Source organism: Aotus nancymaae, unplaced genomic scaffold (assembly GCF_030222135.1).
Source record: "Aotus nancymaae isolate 86718 unplaced genomic scaffold, 86718_ANA_hifiasm-v0.15.2.pri h1tg000076l, whole genome shotgun sequence".
NCBI lineage: Eukaryota > Metazoa > Chordata > Mammalia > Primates > Aotidae > Aotus > Aotus nancymaae.
The window spans coordinates 7,851,110-7,874,505 of NW_026988491.1; the positions used below are offsets into that span (position 1 = coordinate 7,851,110).

Below are 23,396 nucleotides of genomic sequence, written 5' to 3' on the forward strand. Positions count from 1 at the left end.
TGAATAGTGCCGCCAAACCAGGATGCTGTACTCTCCTCCAGCAGGAAAGGAGAGTCTAAAGGATCATGCAGTGGGCAACGCAGCCCCTGTCATGTTTAGAATCAGTGGGGCTCATTCAACCTTGGTCTTGGCATTCCCCAGCCCTCATTGCTTGGGACTAATGGCTTCTTAAAAGGGAAAAACAAAAGATGGCATGGGCAGGGGGAGAAATGTAGTATGCAAAGCAGTGACCTGGGAGACGAAAGCTAATATTCTCCACACTTTGAACTCCAACAATAATTTCATGTGTTCTAAGTCACTTCCGCTCTCTAAACCTTTCAGCTGTTAAACAAGGGAGTTGGATTAGATAATCTCCTAGGACACTCCTTGGCTCTATCCTTCTATAACTATGTCACACCTTCAACTCACTCACACATTCACTCAACAAACATTCATTGCATTTTTCTTCAGGTCCAGAATCTGTGCTATCTACTATCAAAGAGAAGTTAGAAATGTATGACAGGTGCCAACTGAGTGCTGTATATTAATGGGAAACATAATTGAACATATATGTAAATAATCAAAACACACATATAAGCATGAGCTTTTTATATTTTTTATCCCACAGACTGCACTGCAGACTTCTTTAGTGCATGGATTATATCCTATTTCTGAATGATTCAAGAGACTGAAGCCTAGAAATTACTCAGCAAATGTGTTCAGTGATGTGAGGTTGAGCATAAAAATAGTTCTAACATTTATTAAGCACTTTCTATATGCTAGGCTCTGCTTCAAATGCTTCATACAGTCTTACCGAAACTTATTTCTTCATACAGTAACTTATTTCAGTCTCACAACAATTATATGGGCATTTATTATTTTACATGAGGAAACTGAGGCACAGGACAGTTAAATTACCTCCTCAAGGTTACTCAGGAAGTGGCAGAGCCATGATTGAAACCTAGGTGGTCTGGCTTCAGAGTCTGAGCTATTATACTATCCAGATAGTCTAAAGATGTAGAGCTTAGCTGGGCGTGGTGGCTCATACCTATAATCCCAACACTTTGGAAGGCCAAGACAGGAGGATCACTTGAGCCCAGAAATTCAAGACCAGCCTAGGCAACATAGCAAGACCCTGTCTCTATTTTTTTTTTTTAAAGTAAAGACAGAGAGCTATGTTTAAAGACAATAATGATCAACACTTGGGAGAAAACAAAGAAAAAATAGAATTGTTAACAGAGGAACTACGTAAGAATACGCCAGAAACATGAAATGATGAGTAAGAACCATTGGGGTTAGTCAGAAAAAGAGGAACGTTTTGCTGGGAAAATATCTCATATGAATTTGTAATTTACTCAGTAAATCAAAAGAGTGGGGTGAGACAGGAAGAGACTGTGGGATACATACTCAAGCTAAGAGGGAAAAGGCAAAAAGCTTTGTAAGCCAAATTCATGACTAATATATATTCTGATAGATGTACTTTGGTTAAGAACTAGGACCTTGGAGTCAGCCAGACCTGGGTTCAAATCCCAGCTTCACTGCATTCTTACTAGCTGTGTCATGTACCTGGGCAATTTATTTAAGGGCCCCAGTTTCCTCAGCAACGGGCATACTGTGTGGATTGAATGAGTTATTACATGGAAAATACTTAATGTGGCACCCAGCAAACAGTAAATGTTTAATAAAAGTTTGCTACCATCATCAATGTTACTGTTTCTCCATTTTCTGTAGACTTCTTAAGTTGATGAGCCTAACGGTAGATCCAGGAAGCTGATAAACCTACATTAATCAATGCCATGGTTAAGAAGGGAACATTTGCTCCTCTAATGAGTTATGTTTCAGCTAATGGGCCCTAGTATTCCACCTGCTTTTTTTTTTATCCCCCCAGCTGGTTCTTAGATTTGAAAAGAAAAAGGCCTCCATGGAGACCTGCACGCTTTTAAAAATAATACAAAACAGAATGTCTGAGGTCAGGGTAAGCCAAGCCAAACAAATAAATCTTGCAGGATTGTGTTAACAAAACAAGGCTTAGTGGATCAGAGTAGTCAGAGTTCTGTCTGACTCAGTCCTGCAGAGAAACACCAAGCTCTGGTGACTTTCAAACAAGAGGAGGTCAAATAGGAAGATCAAATTATGGAGCACTTCAGAGTTCAACATCCATGCCTGGGCTGTAACCAGGAGAGCATTCTGTGCAGAATGGACTCCAGAACTCACAGATCACATACAGTCCTAGAAATCAAGACCACAAGTCTTACAGATCAATTCTATATGACCTTTATGGAGAGTAATTTTTGCAATATCTATCAAAATTATAAATATATCAGGTTGGGTTCTCTGGAAAGCAGACCCTGGGATGGATATTATCCTGGGGGAGGTTTATTAGGGAATTCTCTAGAAGCTCCATCACTGGAAGGGGTCAAAAAAGAAAGGAAGCAGGACTGTGAGAAGTTGGGCCACACAGAAGTCTCAGCAGAGGTCTCCAGCAACTCTGCAAGAAGCTCTGAAGCTGGATAGTCCTTCAGAGTTATCCCAAACTGGGGTGATGGGCACAGGCATTTATTATAGTCTTTGACAGCCAGTCATTGGATGTAACTGGCACCAGGAAGGAGACGTGACCTTGGGAGAGGCAGCTCTCCTCGCCTGAGGCACTTTCAAGGGGGAATGACAGATGAAGGCTACTTTCTGGTAGCAATTCCAGCAGCTGGAAGAAAAGTTCTTCATACAGCATCCACTACCTGCAATGTTTTGGAACAAGTTATCCTATTTCTAGAAGTGAATTCTTCAGATTCACCAATAAATGTTTGAAATCACATTAAGTTTAGCATTATCTATAATTGTAAAATTATGGAAAACAAAATATGATGTATCCACATGACAGACCCCAGGCCATCATTAACAACAATAAGGCAGGTCTGCATATACTCTCATGGAATAAATGCCAAGAAATACTAAGTGGAAAAGGAGGGTGCAGAGGAGTCTGGGTAAGTAGAAAGGCATGTGTAGATGTCGAGCAGCCAAAGGGGTAGACTGTGCCAGTCACTGTCTATTGCCATGAATCCTTCTATATTCTCTCCTGCACTATGGGAGCTGAAAACCTAAAATCTGCATTTTGCCACATGATTTCAGCTCATTTCTACCAATGGGAGCCATGCAGGAATTGAAGCTAGGAAGAAGGCAGCAACCATTCTGCTTCTGGTAGTAGTTACAGAAGTTTTAACCAACAGCTACAGGAGTTTGAACAGGTGGTGGCAATTCTTGCAGCCTCAGTGAGAGCACAGGTTTAGCCAGGTGTGGTAGCACACACCTGTAATCCCAGCACTTTGGGAGGCCCAGGCAGGAGGACTGCTTGAGCCCAGGAGTTCATAACCAGCGTAGGCAACACAGTGAGACCTTATCTCTACAAAAACTAAAAAAAGAAAAAAAAAGCTAGGCTTGTTGGTGCACACCTGTGGTCCAAGCTACTTAGGAGGCTGAAGTGGGAGGATCACTTGAGCCCAGGAGTTAGAGGCTACGGTAAACCATGATCACACCATTGCACTACAGCCTGGGTGAAAGAGGGGGACTCTGTCTCAAAAACTAAACTAACCAAAATGACAATAACAGCAACAAAAAGAGTGCAGGCTCCTGATTCCTTGGTGACAATAATGGCAGTGACAGTGAATGTAGTACTGTTGTGCCTCTGGGTAAAATAATTTCCTCTTTTGATCCATTTGTAATCAATCCTCCTTATTAAATTCCCCTCTGAAATACATAGCATGGTTGATGTTTTTCTGACCAACGACCCTTTGTGAAAAGCATATATGTGTATTTGCTCATTTCACTTAAAACTTCTCTGGAAAGTTGCCCAAGAAACTAGTGATAATAGTTAACTACATGGAAGAGAACTAGATTGGTGGAGGCAATCTTTTTATCACATACTATTGCGTAGCTTTTCAATTTTTAACCATTTGAATATACTACTTTTACCCCCCGCAAAGAAAAAGATTAATAAAGGTTATCTCCTATTAAGCACATTAATTTCCTGTGAAATAGTTCCCAAGTTAGCCATCCAGTTTCTGCTACAGCGGCGCCCTACCTACCAAAGGGGCATGGCCCATTCCTCATTAGTCAGCAATACTTAACAGTTTCTGTATATACCAAGTTGAAATCTAACTTCCTGTAGGACTGCACCAATAGACTGAACTCTAACCCCAGTGAAACAATAGAGGGTGGTGCTCAGCACAGAAACATCTTCAATAGGTTCAGATTCCTCTTCAGTCACCCATTTCTGCTGCATGTTTAACACCTCTGAGCCCAGCTTCTTCATCTGCAGAAAGGGACAAAGTACCCATCTTCTGTTTTTGTTTTTGTTTTGAGATGGAGTTTTGCTCTTGTCGCATCCAGCTTGGAGTGCAATGGTACAATCTCGGCTCACTGCAACCTCTGCCTACCAAGTTCAAGCAATTCCTGTGCCTCACCTTCCTGAGTAGCTGGGAGTACAGGTGCATACCACCATGCCTAGCTAAGAGACGAGATTTTGCCATGTTGGCCAGGCTGGTCTTGAACTCCTCAGGTGATACACTTGCCTTGGCCTCCCAAAGTACTGGGATTACAGGAATGAGCCACTGCACCCAGCCCAAAATATCCATCTTAAAGAGGCATTGTGAGGTTGAAATAAGATTACGCATGTCAAGTGCTTTAACCAATACTTTTGATTATTGTTCTTGATATTTACAACACTGGAAGAAAAACCCATATAGTGGATAAGAAGAGGACCCTGAAGTCAGACTGGCTGGGTTCAAAAACAGACCCACGCCACTTATTATCTGGGCAACCTTAGGCAAGCCACAAGCCACTTAATATCTCTGAGTCTCAGTTTCTGAAAGATGGAGGTTATAACAGTACATACTTCAGCCATAAAATGCATTTAGCTTTATCTCATAAGGACTTAACAAATGGTAACTTACTTTATCAACCATACTTGTTCAAGTGGTAGATATTTGTAAAGAGTAGACCAGGACCTAGCAGAGACCTTTGTTCCTCTGGACGAAACATCTCTAGTTCCTTAAACAGGTCCTCTTTCCTCATTGGCCTTAGTTTCTCTTACTCCAATTCCTTTTCAGAAGGCATTCCAGGTTGCTGCAACCTCCTTCCAGTGTGACACTCAACTGCATCTCTCATTAGAGTGTCTCACTAGCAGTGTGTGTGTGAGTGTGTGTGTGTACATGTGTAAGAAGGGGTATATGAACTATCACTTTCCTGCATTCTAACTGCTGTGCCTTGATAGTGCCGCCTGAAGTGGCATCAGGTTTTAGGGGAGTAGGAATCTCAACCATAGTTTATTGAGCACCTAACACATGTGCCGGAAACAATGTTTATTTAGCATATTACATTAACTCATTTTTTCACACAATAACTCTAGGGAATAAAATTTATTATCATCATTTTCAGGTGAGGACATTGATTTAGAGATGTTTTAGGTAAAAGCAACCACAGCTAAAATATGACTGAGCTGAGATTCCATCTTCAGTCTATCTTACTCTGGGGCCATGGTCTTAACCCCTACACCACCTTTCCTCCCATACATATTAAGCTGTGCACAACTCAAATGTTAGGTCTTTTTGGTTTTTCTCATGTGGTGTTAATAAGTTGGGTCTCCCCAATACTGCTCCTTCATAGCTCAGCCTATCAGCTTAAAGTCATCAGTCATCTTTTTTTAGTTTTTGTAGAGATGGAGTCCCACAAGGTTGCCTAGGCTGGTCATGAACTCCTGGGCTCAAGCAGTCCTGCCTGGGTCTCCCAAAGTGCTGGGATTACACAGGCATGAGCTGCAGCAACCAGCCAAAGCTGCACTCTCACTCTCACTGAGGCTGCAGGAACTGCCACCACTTACTCAACTTTATATTGTATTCCTATTCAATACGATCACATCAAATTCAATCCGGCATATTCTCTCTCCTGTCTAGCGTAAAGTCATTAGCCAATGTAATTTGAGTCACTTAATAGTGACTTAATTTAAGTCACTATTAAGAAGGAGAATAAAGCCAAGGACAAAGACTTTCGGCAAGCCATTAGATTTCTCCCAAGGTGTATTTATTTCTATCAAGTAACCATTTCCTAATAAGGATGATGTTCAACTTGTTACCAATCGACCAAATTGAATTAACATCCAACCTCCACTTCTCTACCTTGTTGACCACTGTTTCTTCAAATATCACATGGTCTTTATGGTCAATATCTACAGCTAAAATCCATTCTAAGAAAGGTTGTCCCAGAAAGAGTTGTGGGTTGAAGGCTGAAGTTCATATGAGAAAATATAAATACGGGGTCTGAAGTGTTTAAAATGTTTTAAGGGGAATATCTCACCTTTCCATTCAGAAGACATTTATGTTCAATATATAAAGAGCGGAAGATAAACAGAGCCCTCAACAGCAGCTTCCCTGGACAGCATCCCAACCTCATCCCAACCCAACATTACACAATGACAGGTACTCAAAGGAGCAACTAGTATTCATATGTAAATCCATCGCTTGTCCAGCTTTCTTCATTGGATTGGGAGTTGCCCAAGAGCAGGGTTTATACCTTCTCTTGCCTTTTTCTCCATCTGCTAGAGCAAGGCATTAGTGTTCTTTCTGCCTTGGGACCTGTATTAAAGAGGAAAGACTGGCCATGGTGATTTCAGTCTTTTCTTTTAAAAGCTAGAGACTGAGGCTCTACCCTACTAAGTCCTAGTCCACTGATGGCCCAGAACTGTGAGTCTATTTAATATTAATCCATTCATCAACCTCATTGCTTGGTCCCAAAGAGGGGTGACTTGTGCCTGTGGAGAAAAAGACCCTTTGCCTCAAATATAAACAGAGGAGAGTTTGACACGCCAACCATCCTGGCCTGATCCTCTCAGACCCTACTAGCATACTGCTGTGAGGCCCCCGCAGAGCCAGTAGGGCATTGTGGGTAACAGAATGTAAAATGATGCTGTCCCCCAACGGGTCTCCCCAGGGTTTCTTGATCCCTGGCTCTGTAAAAGCTGAGGTAAGCAGTTTTTAGACTTGGGGGAAGAGGATTGAGAGAAGGGGCGGAGGCTTCCTCTAGGCCAACCACAACTAACTCATTTGCTCTGTCCAGCAAAACCCAGACAGTGCAATTATCTGGTTAATTTGGCCCTTGGTTGGGAAACAGGCTCTCAAAATGTGAGGCCAGCTCAGACTAAACAGTGGCTTTCATCTTGAGACTTTTCCCAAGTGCTAAAGGATACATGTGAGATTCCTGGGGGGTTGCTTTTGTGTCCCACCCATTGATACAGATGGGCAAAGACAAGTGATTCTGATTCCAAGATGGATTTGGAAAGGTATGTCTTCTGGGGAAAAATGCCCAAATGACCTGCTAATTGGTTTCCTGGCTAATTCACCTTCTGGCTTTCACAGAGGGGCATGGCTGGAAATCAGAACAACTCTAAATTAGCCAAGGTTTTTCAGTGTGATTGTAGCTCTCACAGACTGGCTGAGTGCCCCCAGAGCCCCTGGGTGAGTTATTCTCAGGGCAATTCCCTGATGGTCCTGCTCATAGATTTTGTACCTTACAAGGTAGGCCAATGGCATTGCTGAGATAAAAGGGAAAAATTAAAACATGCCCCTGGGGTTTCCACAAATGGGATGAGGCAGGATGAGCTCAGCTGGCAACCAAGCATTTACCAGATGGTTTATGAAAAACCCAGATTTGTGAGGGGAGATTAAGAAGTGGTGACTTATTGCCCTTGGAAACTGACAAGCAGCCTGGAATCTGTGGAATCTGTCAGTTATTCATTCAGCAAATATTTCCTTCAATTATCTTTTGTGCCAGGCCCAGTGCTACTTAGGGTAAGATCCAGACAGTCATGGTCTCTATCCTCATGCAAATCATCCCACCCAAAATGTATGGGTAAAAATTCAGATAAGGGTCAGGAAGGAAAAGTTGAGGAGCTATGAAAGGGAATAACCAGGTTACCTGATTTAAATCTGGAAAAGGCTCAGAGAAGGAATCTTTGAGGAAAGGATTTTAAAGCTAACATTTCAAAGGACCTAATCTGCTTTTTTAGGAAGATCACTCTAGCTTTGATATGAAGAATACATTGGAGATGGGTGGAAAACATGGCATTGTGAGGCTGTTGATGAGGAAGACTGGACAAGAGTTTTGGGTGGTCCAGCCAAGTATCTAGGTGATGGGGATGAAGGGAGAAGTGGAAGGACTAGGGAATATCAGATGCAGAGTCAGGAGGATCCGGTCATTGAATGGGTGTAGTGGTACAGGGAGAGGGACACATCTGGGAGCTGGTGCAGGTTTCTGGCTAAGGTGGAAGGTATATGGTCACACTCTTCACTGAGAGAGGGAATTAGGGAGGAGGAGTAGGAGTAGGATGGGCGCAGAGGAAGATAATGTGTCCTGTTTTGGAGAACCACACCACACTCCCTGTCACTCATTACCTTCTACTTCTGGTCTCCTTATCTTTGCTCACACTGCCTCCTCCATTCACACGCTCTTCACACCACTATCTTCACTTGTTGACATCCTATCCATCCTTTGATCTATTTCAAACACCACTCCCTTCTCGAAGCCACATTTGAGTCTTTCAGTTGACTGTGACCTCTGCTGCCTGGAGCACCAAGTTTGGACCTCTCTTCTCTAGCTTCCACCTGTAAGAATCCCAGCTTCACTTCATGTGACTTGCCTGGGCAATTTATTTAAGCTCTCTGGGCCCCAGTTTCCTCAGCAACAGGCTACTGTGTGGATTGAATGAGTTGTTACATGGAAAACACTTAATGTGGCACCTGGCAAATAGTAAATGTTCAATAAAAGTTTGAGACTATCATCAATGTTATTGTTCTGTAGGCCGGGTGGGGTGGCTCATGCCTGTAATCCCAGCACTTTGGGAGGCCAAGGCAGGCAGATCATTTGAGGCAGATCAGGCTGGAGTTTGAAACCAGCCTCACCAACACAGTGAAACTTCTCTGTACTAAAAATACCAAAAAAAAAAAAAAAAAATTAGCCAGGCATGGTGGCACATGCCTGTAATCCCAGCTACACAGGAGGCTGAGGCAGAAGAATCGCTTGAACTCAGGTGGTGGAGGTTGCAGATGACTCCACTGCACTCCAGCCTGGGCAACAGAGTAAAAAGACTTAGCTTACCTCCCCTCCTAGATCACAGGCATTTGGGGACTGGGCCTCTGCTTCTATATACTCATTCTCCACTATTAGCTAGCTAGCATAGTAGACTCTTGACAAATATTTGCAAAATGAACAAAAATAACCTGCTCCCTGCCATGGAAGGAAAACCAGTAGACACTGGGTTGACTTGAAAGCCACAGAATCATATTGAAATTCAAAGTGTAGGTGTTTGAATATTAAGCCAACTCAGCTTGATGCTTGCTTCTCTGACACACTAAGTTCAAAAAGTGCAGGGAGAAGAACAGTCACATCCCCCTATCTTAAAATTGTATTTTGAAATCATTTTCACAGCAAGGACTTTGTCTATATTATTTACTGTTTGCCTTTGATGAGGAGAAGAAGCAGGAAGAGGAGGAGGAGAAGGAAGAGGAGGAGGAGGAAGATAATGATGCTAATGATAAATGGGTAACATTTACTAAGTGCCCAGTATGTGCCAGGTACTGTTGTGTGCACTGTTCATGGACTAACCCATTTGATCCTCACAGTACCCTATGAACACAGGCTGATGCTATCATTAACCTAGTCGGAAAGATGAAAAAATCAAGCTGGAGAGAGCATAAGTATTACTCAACCGAGGTCACAAAGTTAATAAGGGGTAGTATTGGGATTCAAACCTGGAGTATGGCTCCAGAGCCCATGCTCAAATGTGCTTTCCTAAGGCTGAGCACAGTGTTTGACAGAGAGGAGGTTCTCACTGAATGAATAGGAGAAAGCTTTGATCTGGACCCAGGAGACCACAACTTCTACTCCTGATTCTGCCACTGCCTCCCTACACAGTCCTAAAAAAATCCCTGTTTCTTTCCATATAAAATGAGGGATCTAGATGTTGATATTAATAGCAATAGTGGCCAGGCATTGTGGCTCACATCTGTAATCCCAGCACTTTGGGAGGCCTAGGCAGGCAGATCACTTGAGGTCAGGAGATCGAGACCATTTTGGCCAACATGGTGAAACTCCATCTCTACTAAAAATACAAAAATTAGCTGGGCTTGGTGGTGTGTATCTGTAATCCCAGGTACCCGGAAGGCTGAGGCAGAAGAATCACCTGAACCAGGGAGTCGGAGGTTGTAGTGAGCTGAGATCATGCCACTGCACCACAGCCTGGTGACAGAGTGAAACTCCATCTCAAAAAAAAAAAAAAAATAGCAATAGCAAGAGATAGTATTTGTGATTCTGATGCCTTCTGAAGTTTTAAATAATTAAATAATTTAATCCCCACAATGATACGGAAATTGAAGCAGAGAGAGATTAAGTCATCTGTCTAAAACCTAGAAAATGAGAGAGGCAGGTTCAAGGCCCTTCATTATGTTCCTAAACTATGCTCTCTAGACCAAGTGGCTGCAAGGAGATGCCCCCGGGGCCACAAAGGAACAGTATGAAACAGACAGACATTGGGCTCCACCTGCCCATTTTCATCAGAGCAGCTTTACATGTCTCTCTTTTGTAGAATGAGTTCCTATTTGACATTTCCTTTAAAGAAAGAGTCTCTGCTAAAACACAAAAGGTTGAAAACCACTGGCCCAAATAATTCTGAAATTTAATGAGACTCCCAGGTATAAGCTTGGACTTTTCTGGTAATCTTAGCTCATTATGACCACATAAGATGGAGACCAACCAAGATTGAGTGTAAGAACAGCCCCAACTGCAGAAAAGGTCATATAACAGTGCTAAAGACGCAGCTCCCACCTACCTGCTCTACTCGGATCTCGATCTCTCCATTCACCTTCTTCCCATGGAAATACTTGGACCTGTAAAGGAGAAGAAATCAGCTGGGTAAGGATGCAGGCTGTTTTACTCTTTTCTCCCTTCTTCCAAAGGCCTTGCCCCAGAGGTGCATACCGAGACACACCCTCGGCCATCCTACTCTCTCCTCCCACCTTCATTGCTGATTTTCTTATAATTTATAGGTGGTGTGTGATAGAGGGGAGAGGGTGGATAGGAAGACTGGAGTTTCAAGTTCTGGTTCTGTCATGTCACTTGACCCCACTGCATCTCAGTTTTAGCCTCTGTAAAAGAATGATATTAATAACTGTGCTACATATTTCTAAGGGTTACTTTGAGGATTAAATAAGAAAAAGAATCACACATAAAAAGGTTCTAAATGAAGGCTATGCTAACTACCCTAATCCGATCATTATACCTTACATGTATCGCAACACCACTACTTACCCATAAATATGTAAATTATTGTGTATCAATTTTTAAAAGAATTAAAGGATATTTAGAGTGTTTTATCCACATTTCTCTTAAATTTATGATTTTCACTGTGTTATCTTCACATATATGTTAATCCTGTCTCCCCTACTCTTTGAAGGCAAAACCACACATGGTTTATCTTGGTATACTCCCACCCTCCAATTTAGTCTTCAGAAATATGTTGAATGTATAAAAGAATGATGATTGCTATAAAGTGTATAATTTAAAGACTTTAGAAAATACAGTTTTGTTCAATCCAGTTTCATTCTCAAGTATATATTTTTGTATTCTTTTAACATTAAAAATGTTATGGCATTTTAGTTCTTAACAAAAGTCAATGCTTTGGTGATGCCCATTATCCAAATATTCTAACTATCCAAAAAAGAGAATCCTGCATAAATAAATAATGTAGTATTGTTTTATTGAGTTATACCTATATGTCCTAGGTACTCCACCAAACACTTATTATAGATCTATACACTCTCACCCATTTCTCTATTTTTCTTTGTCTAATGAAGCAGTCCTCATTTGTTCCTTTGAACATCTACCATCTATCCATCCATCCATTTGTCCATCCATCCATCCATCCATCCTTCTTTCCATAGACTTTCTTCTACATCCCTGCCTCTGTCTTCCCTATCATCAGTACATGACAACCCTGTCTACCCATTGCTTAAGACAGAAATGTAGACATCATCCTTGATACCTCTTTCTCCCTTTCTATACTCACTGATTCTACATTTTAATTATTTCTCAAATTCACTTACCTGGTCATTTTTCTCCATAAGCACCCTAATCTTGACCTATGATTCATCTCTCTACTGAGAGTCTCTTCACATTTTCTTCATACTATTTATTACAACTATAATTAATTATAATTAGGAACTGTGTTTAATGCCTGTGTATCACTAAACTATAATACAGCTCCTTGAGGTCAAAAACAACCTATTGTCATCATCATTTTCTTCCCAACACCTACCAGAGTGCTTAACACATAGTAGGAGCTCAATTAATATTTGTTGAATGAACACATGAGTGAAGGGACCAATGAAAAAACACTTGTTGAGTACCAACTCTGTGCCAGAAACTCTGCTATAGAGTTTAATCTACAGCCTTTCTCATTAACACTTCCAACTACCACCCTGAAGTAGGTATTATTTCCAACCTACAGATGAAGAAACTGAAACCCTGAGAGACTAAATAGTTTGCCTAAGGGATTTGAACCCAGGACTTCTAATTCCGTTTCTGTGCTTTTGCTCAACTCTGAAAAATAACAGTGAAAATTGAGGTCTTTCTGGGTTTAGATATCATCTCACAAAAAGTAACAAAAGTTTCCATTTTCTCTTTTTGATTATTGGTATGATGACACTAATAGTTCTTGGTGACTTGCTGTGAACTGGGCATGGTGTTAAGCATTTCCATAAACCTTCTCTGGGACGGAGGCAGCTCTTTGCTTCCTAATACTCATTCTCTCCTTTTTCCACAGTAAGAGAGTTTACAGATTGGTACATAAAAATGTGCATCCAATGCTCCCATCAGCTGGATGCAGCCACATGATTGATTTCTAATGGGTAATTTTTTAAGCATTAAAGAACCTTCTTAGTCTTCTATTCTTTTCCTTGGAAGATTGGTATCATCAGCCATTTTTTTAGCCTTCCATTTGTGAAAGAATCCTTTCTATGAATTCACTAACTGCTTCAGCCTGTCTGCTTCCAAAGTCTCTCTACCTATTCTTAGCTAATGCCGGTGGAGTTAATCTCTTCCCAAGACTGACTGACAGCTCTGATATTAGCACCACTTTTTCTTATATCCTGATGGGCTTAGATGTCAACTAGGCAGGACTTTAGTAGGAAAGGAACTATTAGTGGGACTCAAAAGCAAGATTTTTATTTTTTTTCTCTCAGCAATGGTCTTCAATAAAATACCTGTGTGGACAGCCTCATGCAAAGAGAATCTTTTCACACGGTTTGTGAACTTTATCAGGAATTTTTAAAGGTAGTATCAACAAATTCCAGACACCAGGACAGGCCCATGTCTAGTATTTGCAGCATCTGGGGCAAAGCGACAAATGGAAACCTATGTGTCATATGTCTAATATTTAAAATTGACAAAATCAAGCCAGCAAACATTTGAATAAAAGATGCCTGTCTTCCTTCCTTGACAGACACAACTTCATAATGACCTTAAAGACTCAGAATGTAGACTTCTCAGAATTTTTTGCACTCTACCCAGCACATGGCAGCATGGGGATTGCCAGCTTTTGGTTCTCAGACCTCACCCAAGATCCTCCCTAATTCTCCACCCACTCTCCTCTGTCCTGCACCACTGAGGCTCCTGGTGGGGGTATGTAGATGGCCCAGACCACGTGGCCAAGCTTCTTCTACTCCCTTCCCCTCCCCAAATGGCTGACCTTTGGCTACTCAATAAAGTTTGGACCAAGGAATTGGCCTATATAGGCCCTGAAGTTGAGCTAAGGTCCCTTTGAGGAGGGAATTCTAGAGTTTGGGTACCCAGGTCAGGGCCTAAGAGTACAATTTGCAGGGTCTTTGTAGGTACATCCCCTCAGTCCTAACTCCTCGGCCTGTCAAGAGAGGTGTGGCTAATAAGGGCCAGAGCAGGATCCAAGGTAGGTGTCCCTCTTGGATTTAAACAAGTCATTTGCTTTTAATCCAAGCTCCAAATTTAAAAGAAATACTGGCTGGGCCTGGAAACGGAAATGGTAACCTATGATTACAATCACTAGCATACTGGAAAAAAACCTGGATTTGCAATCATACAAGCTTGGGCAAAATCTTAGCTCTGCTATTCACCGACCATGTGTTCTGAGGCCAGACGCTTGGCCCTCTGGGTCTCAGTTTCCTCATTTGTCAAGTGGTGATAGTCACTACCAGGGAAGGGTGTAGTGAGAAAGTCACTTAATCCTCTATGCAACAAGGAGGAAAGTGCAGTGGCTTCAGGACAGATAGCCTGAAATACGACCCCAACTCCTCCACTCACTTGTGCAAGCTTGGGTAAGTCAAGCTCCACATGCCTCAGTTTCTACACTTAGGAAATGAGAATAATAGTAGCAGCTACCTCACAGGGTTGTTATGAGGATTACATGGAACAAGACATACAAAGCACTTAAAATAGTCCCTGGCACATAGTAAGCTCCAAAGTGTATAGCCCACAGTCTGAAACAGAATCCACAACAGCAAAGAGCTATCGAGTGTTTACCCTGTGCCTAGTGGGGGCTTCGTTGTGGGGACCCACAAATAAACAAAGCAATCTTACCCTCTTGGGGATGACAAAACAGAATTATGATTCACCTCACTTTGATCTGTCCCAGAAGTGCAAGGAATGATGGCTGGTGATGGGGATAAAGAGGTGGCCTTGGTCTATAAGAACAGCCAGCCCCTTCACATCCTTCTTCCTATTTGACCCTTATGCCAACCCTGAGGGGTGGTAGGGCAGGGATCACTCCCCAAATATTCCAGATGGAGAAGTCTCTGCTCAAAGTCACATGAGTGATCTGGGTATTCAAACCCTAGAGGGAAGAATTTCCAGCCTCTCCTGGAGATACTCTCTAAGTGATCTTTAGGTTTTTTGGATCCAGTCCAGAGCCCTGGTGTCCTTCATGATCTGGACCCTGCTGGCTGGGGTCCACTTACTCCTTCCACTTCCATCTACTTCACGGCCACATTCAACTTTCTGTGCTTCTCTAAATACTTCCTGTGCTGTCATGTCTCTAAGCCTCTGTACAGGCCATTCCCTCTGCTTGGTGCTTCTTTGGTTGCCTCTTTCTCATGCTCCAAGATCCCCATGAGTGATATCTACTCTGTTGAGTCCTTGATAGCACCCCCTTCCCTGGCTGGGCTGAGTGTCCTCCCTTGGTTCCTACAGCACGATGCACTTACAGCCATTCCAGCCCTTACCACTCCACGTTGTCATTACGTATCACTTATCTATCCTCTGCCCCCAAACATCTAGTCTATGAGCTCCTGGAAACTAGAAACTGAGTCTCAGTGCTCAATGTGTCTCCAGTATCCGGCATTATGAGCTAGGGCCGAGGACACAGGCTTAACAAATGTTCGCTGACCCAGTAAAGAAATACTGCCTGTAGGGTGGCCTTTCCTGGAGACACTTGACTGCCATCTACTGGCACAGCATTGTAATAAATTTACAGATCTACAGCCATTGCGATGTGGGGGCATGTTCTGAGGCCAACCTGCACAGCTGGCAGCCCTCAACTTGATTCTAACCTGGAACCTGAAGCACTTTGCACTACTACAAATACCACCCAAGCAGCTGTGGTCTCAATGAAGCCTCACCTTCCCAGGAGAAACATTTGTTTTGCCCATCTCTGGAATGTTTACTGCAGGGCCTGGCAGACAGACTGGGGCTGAAGCTGAGGGTCAGGCAGTCCATCCCCCTGCCTGGCTGCAAGTCAGAAGTCTGTCTCCTGATGGGCCACACAGACTGCTGCCTCCTTGCCGGGGGCTCATTCAGGCTTGAGCCACCTCTGAACAGTTCTGTCTGGCAGAGGGAAGAGTAGGGATGGTCTGGAATTCTAGATGCCTTTGGGGGCTGGGGTTGCTGCCTCTGTAATTGACTGGCTGTTTGACCTCAGGCAAAATGGATGGACCCGCTGTGCCTAAGGGCTTTGTCTCTCATGGCTCTCTCCTCCTCATGCCCTAATATGTTCAATCTCATAACGAGCTCCCTGAATACCTCAGCCAATCAATCAAGTCCTTGGCCTGGGAAAGAAGGTGGGGGGAGCTCGGGATTCCACAAAGATTCTGTCTCTGTGGGTGGTCTCATATTTTACTGCCACATCTGAGGCCCCAGGAAGAATATCATAAAACCGGTGCTGCCTGGGGTGGGAAATCCCTAGTTGGGGGAGGTGGGATGTGTGTAGGAGACAGACTTATGAGGAATGGGTACGGGGCTCTTTTGTGGCTGCAGCAGGGGCAGAAGGAGAATTTGTACAAACAGGATCTAACTGTGTTCAAACAGGCCTATTTTTTTTTTTCCAAAAAATTGATCCTGTATGTAGAGTCAATGCAGCCAGGGCGAGGTGATGTCATTCCAAGGAAGGAGAGGTCAGGAGTATCCTGTTCCAGGCATAGCTGTCTCTCCACAGGTCACCCTCACAGGGGCTAGGGTGGAGATAGAGATTTGCATGTTCCTGATGCAACATGTCAGTTGCTGATTTGTGACCCAGGCAGAAGCAGGGGAGACAGCCAATGGGCCATGTAGAAAATGGTTAAAAGCAAAACACTCAGGCTTTTCTAGTTAGCCAGAGAGTCACGTGGCAGGCTGGATGGGCAGAGGTATAGCAGAAGAAAGACCTTGGAACAGAGAGGGACCCAAGATCTGATTCTAGCTCCATTATTTTCTCCTGAGAACAGCTCACCCTCCTGGCACCATCCAACTGCCAGATAGAGAGAACCCCCAATGCCCCAAACGATGGTGCAGCCTCTCAGTACTCCATGCAATTAGACACATCCAGTGAACTAGGAAGGAATGAAATGCTCCATGAGTAATGAGACTCCCTGCACCTTTATGGGGATCTGCAGAGGTATAAAACTGAGATCCAATAGGGCCCTGAGCCGGAGGATGTGACAAATGATCCCTAACTTTTGCCTCTGAGAACAATAGAGAAGGAGACTTTTGTGGGCAGGATCTGATCACAATTCACATCACTTATTTACTCCCTCATTCAATCACTATTGAGCCTTATATGGACTGGGCATCATACCAGGCATAGGTGTAGACAGAGCAGATATAGTGGCATATGTAGTGCTTGTTCTTGGAGAGCTTACATGCTCATTAAAAAAACAAAAAGAATTTTTTTAAAAACAGATAAAAAGAATGAGTACTATGGATAACATGCATGACCAATGTGGGGTGCAGGGGAGATTGGACTTCAGTTGGTAGAACACACTTCTTTTAAAGACACTGAACATACACAGATCAATCACCTACTATATGCCAGAGTCTGCAGGCTTTAAGGAAACAAGCTCGAAGATAACATAGCTAGGTCTTGGTCTCAGGGGGCTTTCTACTTAATGGGAGGGACAGACACAAAAATAGAAAATGACCACACTGAGCATTCACACAGAAGTCCCTCTCATCCCACAGAAGAAGCAGCCAACCCAGTCTGAGGGTCAGGGGCCACTTTCCTGAGGTCACCATCCAGCCATCCATCTAGTGTTTGGTACCCAGTCTTTGCCAGGGATGCAAAGATTAGTGCAGCAGGATCTGGATGTGTGTGTCTGCCAAAAGGACACAAGCAAGGGCAAAGGAGGTAGGTACGCCCTGGGGGCACCCAGAAGAATAATGAATTTTCTTGGGTGTGTCCTTTAATGTACAACAGGCACAGAGCAGAAGCCCTGGGTTTGAGTGGGCAGCTCTGGCACCTGCCACCTGATTGTGGACCAGCCTCTGCTTCCTGTTCTGTAGATGGGGATAAGAAAATCTACTCACAAGGCTATCAACAGGATTAAATGAAGACACAGCTTTAAAGGCCTCTGTAACCTGCCAAGAATGTGCTAGCAAGTAAGCTGCTCCCTGGTGGGCTGCAGGGGTGAAACCTGATCTCCCCAGGTAAGGAAGTATGTGAGCACCACTAGCCTTAGAGACAAGCCCAGGTTCCATCCAGTTATTTATTTCCTAGTGCTGCCTCAGGCCAACAGCAATCTTCCTGAACCTTGGTTTCCTTATTTGTAAAAATAAGGACATTACTACACCTGCTATAAGGATACCATGAATGATACTCCTGACACATGGCAGATGTTTAATTAATGTTCATCCCTTTCCCTCCTGTGCTTCAACATGATGGGTGGAGGGTCAAGGTCAGCTGGGTATGTCCCTGAGAACATGACAGGTAATTTTCTCTCTCCAAGGGAAGAAGGTGGCAGCATCTGCCTTGCTCTAAATGAAACCCTGCTTGGCGTCTAGCATGATGGAGACCTTCCCTGTCTAATCCCTGCAAGCTCCCCTTCCTCTTCAGCACAGAACTTTAGGGTAAACAAAGTCATCAAGCACCCACTCCCAGTGACTGCAGGGGACAGGCTAGAATGTTATCTCCCAGTCTCTACCCTTCTCCTCTCAAAAGACATGACAGTGTGTCACCCTCATTACTACAGATATCTACAAGTGTACAACCTTCATTCCACAGAAAGGGTTAACACACCTGCAGCAAACAGTTATTGAGTAACTACTAAGGGCCCAACAGGGGAAATGCCCATAGGAAAGGTAATAGACTAAAAGGTAATTCATACCAAGGTGCAAGTGACTAATATCTGACCATTCCAGAAAAGGGTTTTTGATGGCATAAGGAGGATGTTAAGGGGATCATGGGGATATTGTATATCTTGTTTGGGAAGGGAATTTGGAGCCTGTCAAGGTGAGAAGTGCAGAGCACCCAAAGAGAGCCTGAGAGCACTTATTATCCATTTGTCTACCCACCTACCCACCTATCCATCCATCCATCCATCCATCCATCCACCCACCCACCCACACACCCATCCATCCATCCATTTGCCCATCTATCCACATACCCATCCATCTAGGATATATTCTATTCTCAGTACTGTTCTAGGTAGGCCCTTGGAATTGCACTGAACAAAACAGCCCCCTTCCCATCCTGGTGTTTATTGTCTAGCCAGGAAAGAGTCCCTGAAGAGGAACGAGACCAAATAGTTACTCTGACTCCTGTCTTCTTTATCAGAAGTTGCCAACTAGTAGACCCCATAGAATCCACAGTCTTGTTTTGTTGCACTTAAATTGTATACGTTTACTTTTAAAATAGAACATTTGCCGGCGAGGTGACTCATGCTTGTAATCCCAGTACTTTAGGAGGCTGAGGTGGGCAGATTACTTGAGGTGGGGAGTTCGAGACAAGGCTGGCTAACACAGTGAAACCACATCTCTACTAAAAATACAAAAAAATTAGCCAGACGTGGTGGCCCATGCCTGTAATTCCAGCTACTTGGGAGGCTGAGGCAGAAGAATAGCTTGAACTCGGGAGGCAGAGGTTGCAGTGAGCTGAGCTTGCACCACTGCACTCCAACCTGGGCAACAAATTGAGACTCCGTATAAAAAATAAAATAGAACATTCAGATAAAAATTCAGGTTTCTGACTTTTCTTGAAAATCAATAACTTGACAACACCATGACCTTATTCCCACGTGGTAAAAACTGGCTGCATGGCCTGCAGCTGCTGCCTCAGAGGGGGCATCAGTTCTCTGGCCCAACACAGTTCCCACTGCTCCCCATCAACTCTGCAACCGAAGCCAAGTGGCAGATAACATTTATCATAGAGCCTATGCTGCTGTTTTTCTTACAGCAGGGAAATATTTCTCTATGCCTGTGCTTTTTCCTACCACCTGCCCCTTCACTCACTGACTGATTGGTCCCCTATGAAGCAGCTGCACAGGCAACCCCTAATTTTGCTAAGCCTATTCTGAAGATTGCAATTAGCTCAGTGCAAATCTTCAGGAAACCCACACTCCTGTCCCTCCTGCAAACCCAGGGCAGGAAGTCAGGAAAATGGAAATGAAGCACCATCCCTTCTCCTGCCATCACAGATGGCTTTTCTCCTGTCGGGGATACATGTCCCAGGCAGGATTCCACAGGCCCCAGGGCTTCCTAGACATTCTGTAATGAGGCTGGCATCTGCCCAGAGCCCTGCCTCCCCCAGGGCAAGACTGTTATTCAGGCAGAAATCTACTCCACCCCAGGAGTAGCTATTGCTCAAGAAGACCCGTGAATCTGAGGGACTCTTTGGAAAGGTCACTTGGAGGACCTGAGCCACAAATCCAAGTTGTGGAGGATAAAGCAAGACTCACAAGTGAAATGATTAAACTCCTCAGAGTTTGCCCAAGGCAAGGGCATGAGAAGTGACTAGAGAAGACATCAGAGAGAAAATAAAAGGCTTCAGGTCCAAGCCTCATTTTTAAAGGCTTGTAGCCTGGCCCCGTTATTTTTCCTAAATGGGTAGCCAAGCTGTTTCTGAACACCTGCAAGTGACAGGGAGCTCACTCCCTCACCAGGCAGTCTACTCGGTCTCTGGATGACTTTGCCAGTTAGATGAATTTTCTGTATATTGAGCTGAAATATATCTCCCTCTTTGTTTTCCCCCATTGGTTCCAGTTCTACCAGGTGGGAGCCTCATGAAATAAGTCCTTTAGCTTGGGGGTTTCTAAACTTGGCTCTATATCATTTAAAAAATTCATCTCCTGAGCTCCAGTCTAGATATTCTGATTCCATCACTGTAGGGTGATGTCTCCATGTGGCCTGTCCTGTATCCATTCTGCCTTCTTCTGGTAACAGCAGCTCTATTTGTATTTGCATTGGTGGAAGTAAGCCTTCTTTTTGTGCAGTCCTGGTGGGACTGTCCGAAAGTGCCTGCAGAGCAAGGAGTGGAACAAGCTGGGCTTGTTCTTCCCCAGGAATTTGATTTTTGAACAGAGAGAAACAAGGATGAAACCAAGTAGTAGCTGATTTATCTCGAGACTGTTTCTACCACCTAGATCTGTGGAGGAGACCAGGGATCCAGGGACCCAACAGCCTCATCTTTCTGACACTCAGGTCTTCTTATTTTTCTTTGCTTCTGGGAGCTTGCCCCTACATTTTCAATAAACCTCTATTTTGTCTAAGTCAGCCAAAGTCTATTTCTTTTTCTTGCAAAGGACTGTATCCAACACTGAGGGGGTGTAGGTGGTGTCTGGGAATCTTAATGTCATTGTGATGGAAAGTCTTTTGGGGGCCATGCTCTTTGTCCATCCTCACTGTTTCACATAGAAACAGAGACCAGTGAAGAAGGTACCCCCTCAGCACTAGCCCCAAGATCCCACAGCATCTGCAGAGTTCTTTAGAAAGGCAGTTAAGACAGAAATTTAGGAAGAGACAGCACCCATCAGATTTCTCCCCACACTCTCTTCTGCTCAAAGACATTTCTCCCACATTTTCTAGCCCCAGTTTCTGAGGGTGAAACTCTCCCCCAAGACTCCACTGGGGCAGTGGTAACAGCTCTTCACTGTTCCCCCCTCCCTCCTGAAAGAGCTGGGTAGGAAGCGGCAGGGGCACCAGGCGGCTGGATTGGACAGCATGAAGACCTCACGGAGAGGGGTCAGCACTTGAAAAATTCCTCAAGTCAAAGGGCTTGGGGCTTGGGTGCCGCACAAGGCCCTCACTGTGTGCACATTGTCTCCCTGATAAAAGGGGCCGGGCCTGGGAAAACGGAGCCGTCTCCAGGCAACGGGGTAGGCTGTTGAGGAATGCCCAGGACCCCTCCCTCCCCTAGACACCAGGGCCAGGACGGCAAGGGGGTAGGGAGGGGCAGGGGGTGCAGCGTGGGTGCCCAGAGGGAGAGGAATGAAGTCCAGAGCCACTCCAGGTGGTGTTGGGTGGTGTGTTTGAGTCATGGAATGAAGCAAGCAGAAAGTGACAAAACTCTTTTCATTAGGCCCTCAGCCCCTCCAGCCATCCCAGAAACCCCTTCACTTCCCCAAACAAACAGGCAGGGCCTGCCCTTGTTCAAGGAGAGCCTTAGGTGTAGGGGAAGGTGGAGAGAGGCACAAGGAGTTTGTTCCCCAGAGTCAACTGTCTTCAACAGAGAGCTGTGTGTCTCCACTCTAAGCCTCTCAACCAACTCTAGGAGGGGGGAATTGACTTGGAGTCCACACTTCATCCTCACAGTAGAGGGACTGCCAGCCGGCCAGGATCTCGACACCCTCCTCTAGAGCTTCTGGAAGACGGCCCTCCAGCACACCCAGCTGAGCTGCGAAGCAGGCCAAGTGGCTTCCTTCCCCCTGGCTTCCACAACAATTATATTCACAAGCAATTAGTAATTGCAATTAATTGTTAATAACAGTTCCATTTCAGGGCCTCTTAGGACCACCTAAGCCATGTACTGGCTCCACTTATGCCACTATTTCTAATCTTTTCAGTTCTCCTTTCAGAAAGATGATCCATGACCCTGCCTTCCTGCTGAGGAATGTGAGGTTCGGAGGTTGGATTTGCCCAAGGTCACATAACTGAGAAGGAAAACAGGGACCAGAGCCCACAGTACCCAGGGCCGTCTGGCTCTGGACTGTCCCTTCGGCTTTGCTCCCTCCCTGCTGGTGACACACAGTCCTTGTCACAGGCAGGGAAAGCGGCTCTCTGTGAATGGGGTCAATAGGGGGATCTGGTTTGGCTCTTCCCAGCCAGAAAGCGAGGAAGCTATAAGGTCAGCCTCTCACTGGCCCCGTGGTAGCAGGGCCAGTAGTGTCTCTTGTTGCTACCCTCCATAAGCAGAGAGGCCAGATGAAATCCAGGATATCCAGTTAAATTGGAATTTCCAAAGAACAATGCAACATTTTGCAGTATTAGACTATCCTAAATATTGCATGGGATAGAATTAGACTCATTCATTGTCTAAGTGTTGACTGGGTGTCCTGTATTTTTATTTGCTAAATCTGACAACCCTACCCCTAAGCCACTGCTGGTGGTGCCAGCTCTGAGTTCACTCCCTATCCTTCCAGGTGGCACAGGTAGATGAGAAATGTCCTGATCACCACAGGGCTGATGATCAACCCCACTGCAGTCCTTGCAGGGACGCACCAAGACACCCTGCAGTCCTCATGCCTTCAGTCAAAGCAGCCTAAAGCAGTTTGGCCTGTAAAGGAAAGACTGGCCTCAAGTTACCAGCTGTGCCAGAAGGAGGAGGGGAAGCCTTGGAAATAACATGGGAGTATCAGGTATTCTCCCTGAATTCCAGGGCAACCGAATAATTTCTAAGACTCTCTTCCAGGCATCCTCAATCCTGAACTTTCCCTTAGTAATAGTAACAGCATCTATTCAAGAGCATCTATTCATTCATTCCTTAAATCATCCATTGATCCCAACCTCCCATCCATCTATCCTAGCCAGGCATTGTGCAAGGCTCTGAGGGTCAGTGGTTGCATAGGGAAGGCATAAACTCTGCCCTTGGGAAGCTTATATGGGTAAGACCAAACAAAGTCACAGGTAAACTAAGCACCTACATTGAAAAACAGCCATGGAGGAGAGGA

At 44.4% G+C, this 23,396-nt stretch overlaps 1 protein-coding gene across 2 annotated transcripts in view; it reads right to left on the reverse strand.

Annotated features, from left to right (window-relative positions):
* SYN3 (synapsin III) overlaps positions 1 to 23,396 on the reverse strand; it is a 497,817-nt gene that overhangs the window by 417,143 nt on the left and 57,278 nt on the right. For both annotated transcript variants that reach the window (XM_021669371.2, XM_064367947.1), the window contains exon 3: positions 10,850 to 10,907. In XM_021669371.2, the coding sequence (XP_021525046.1) occupies positions 10,850 to 10,907 (58 nt within the window). The remainder of the gene's footprint in view (positions 1 to 10,849; positions 10,908 to 23,396) is intronic.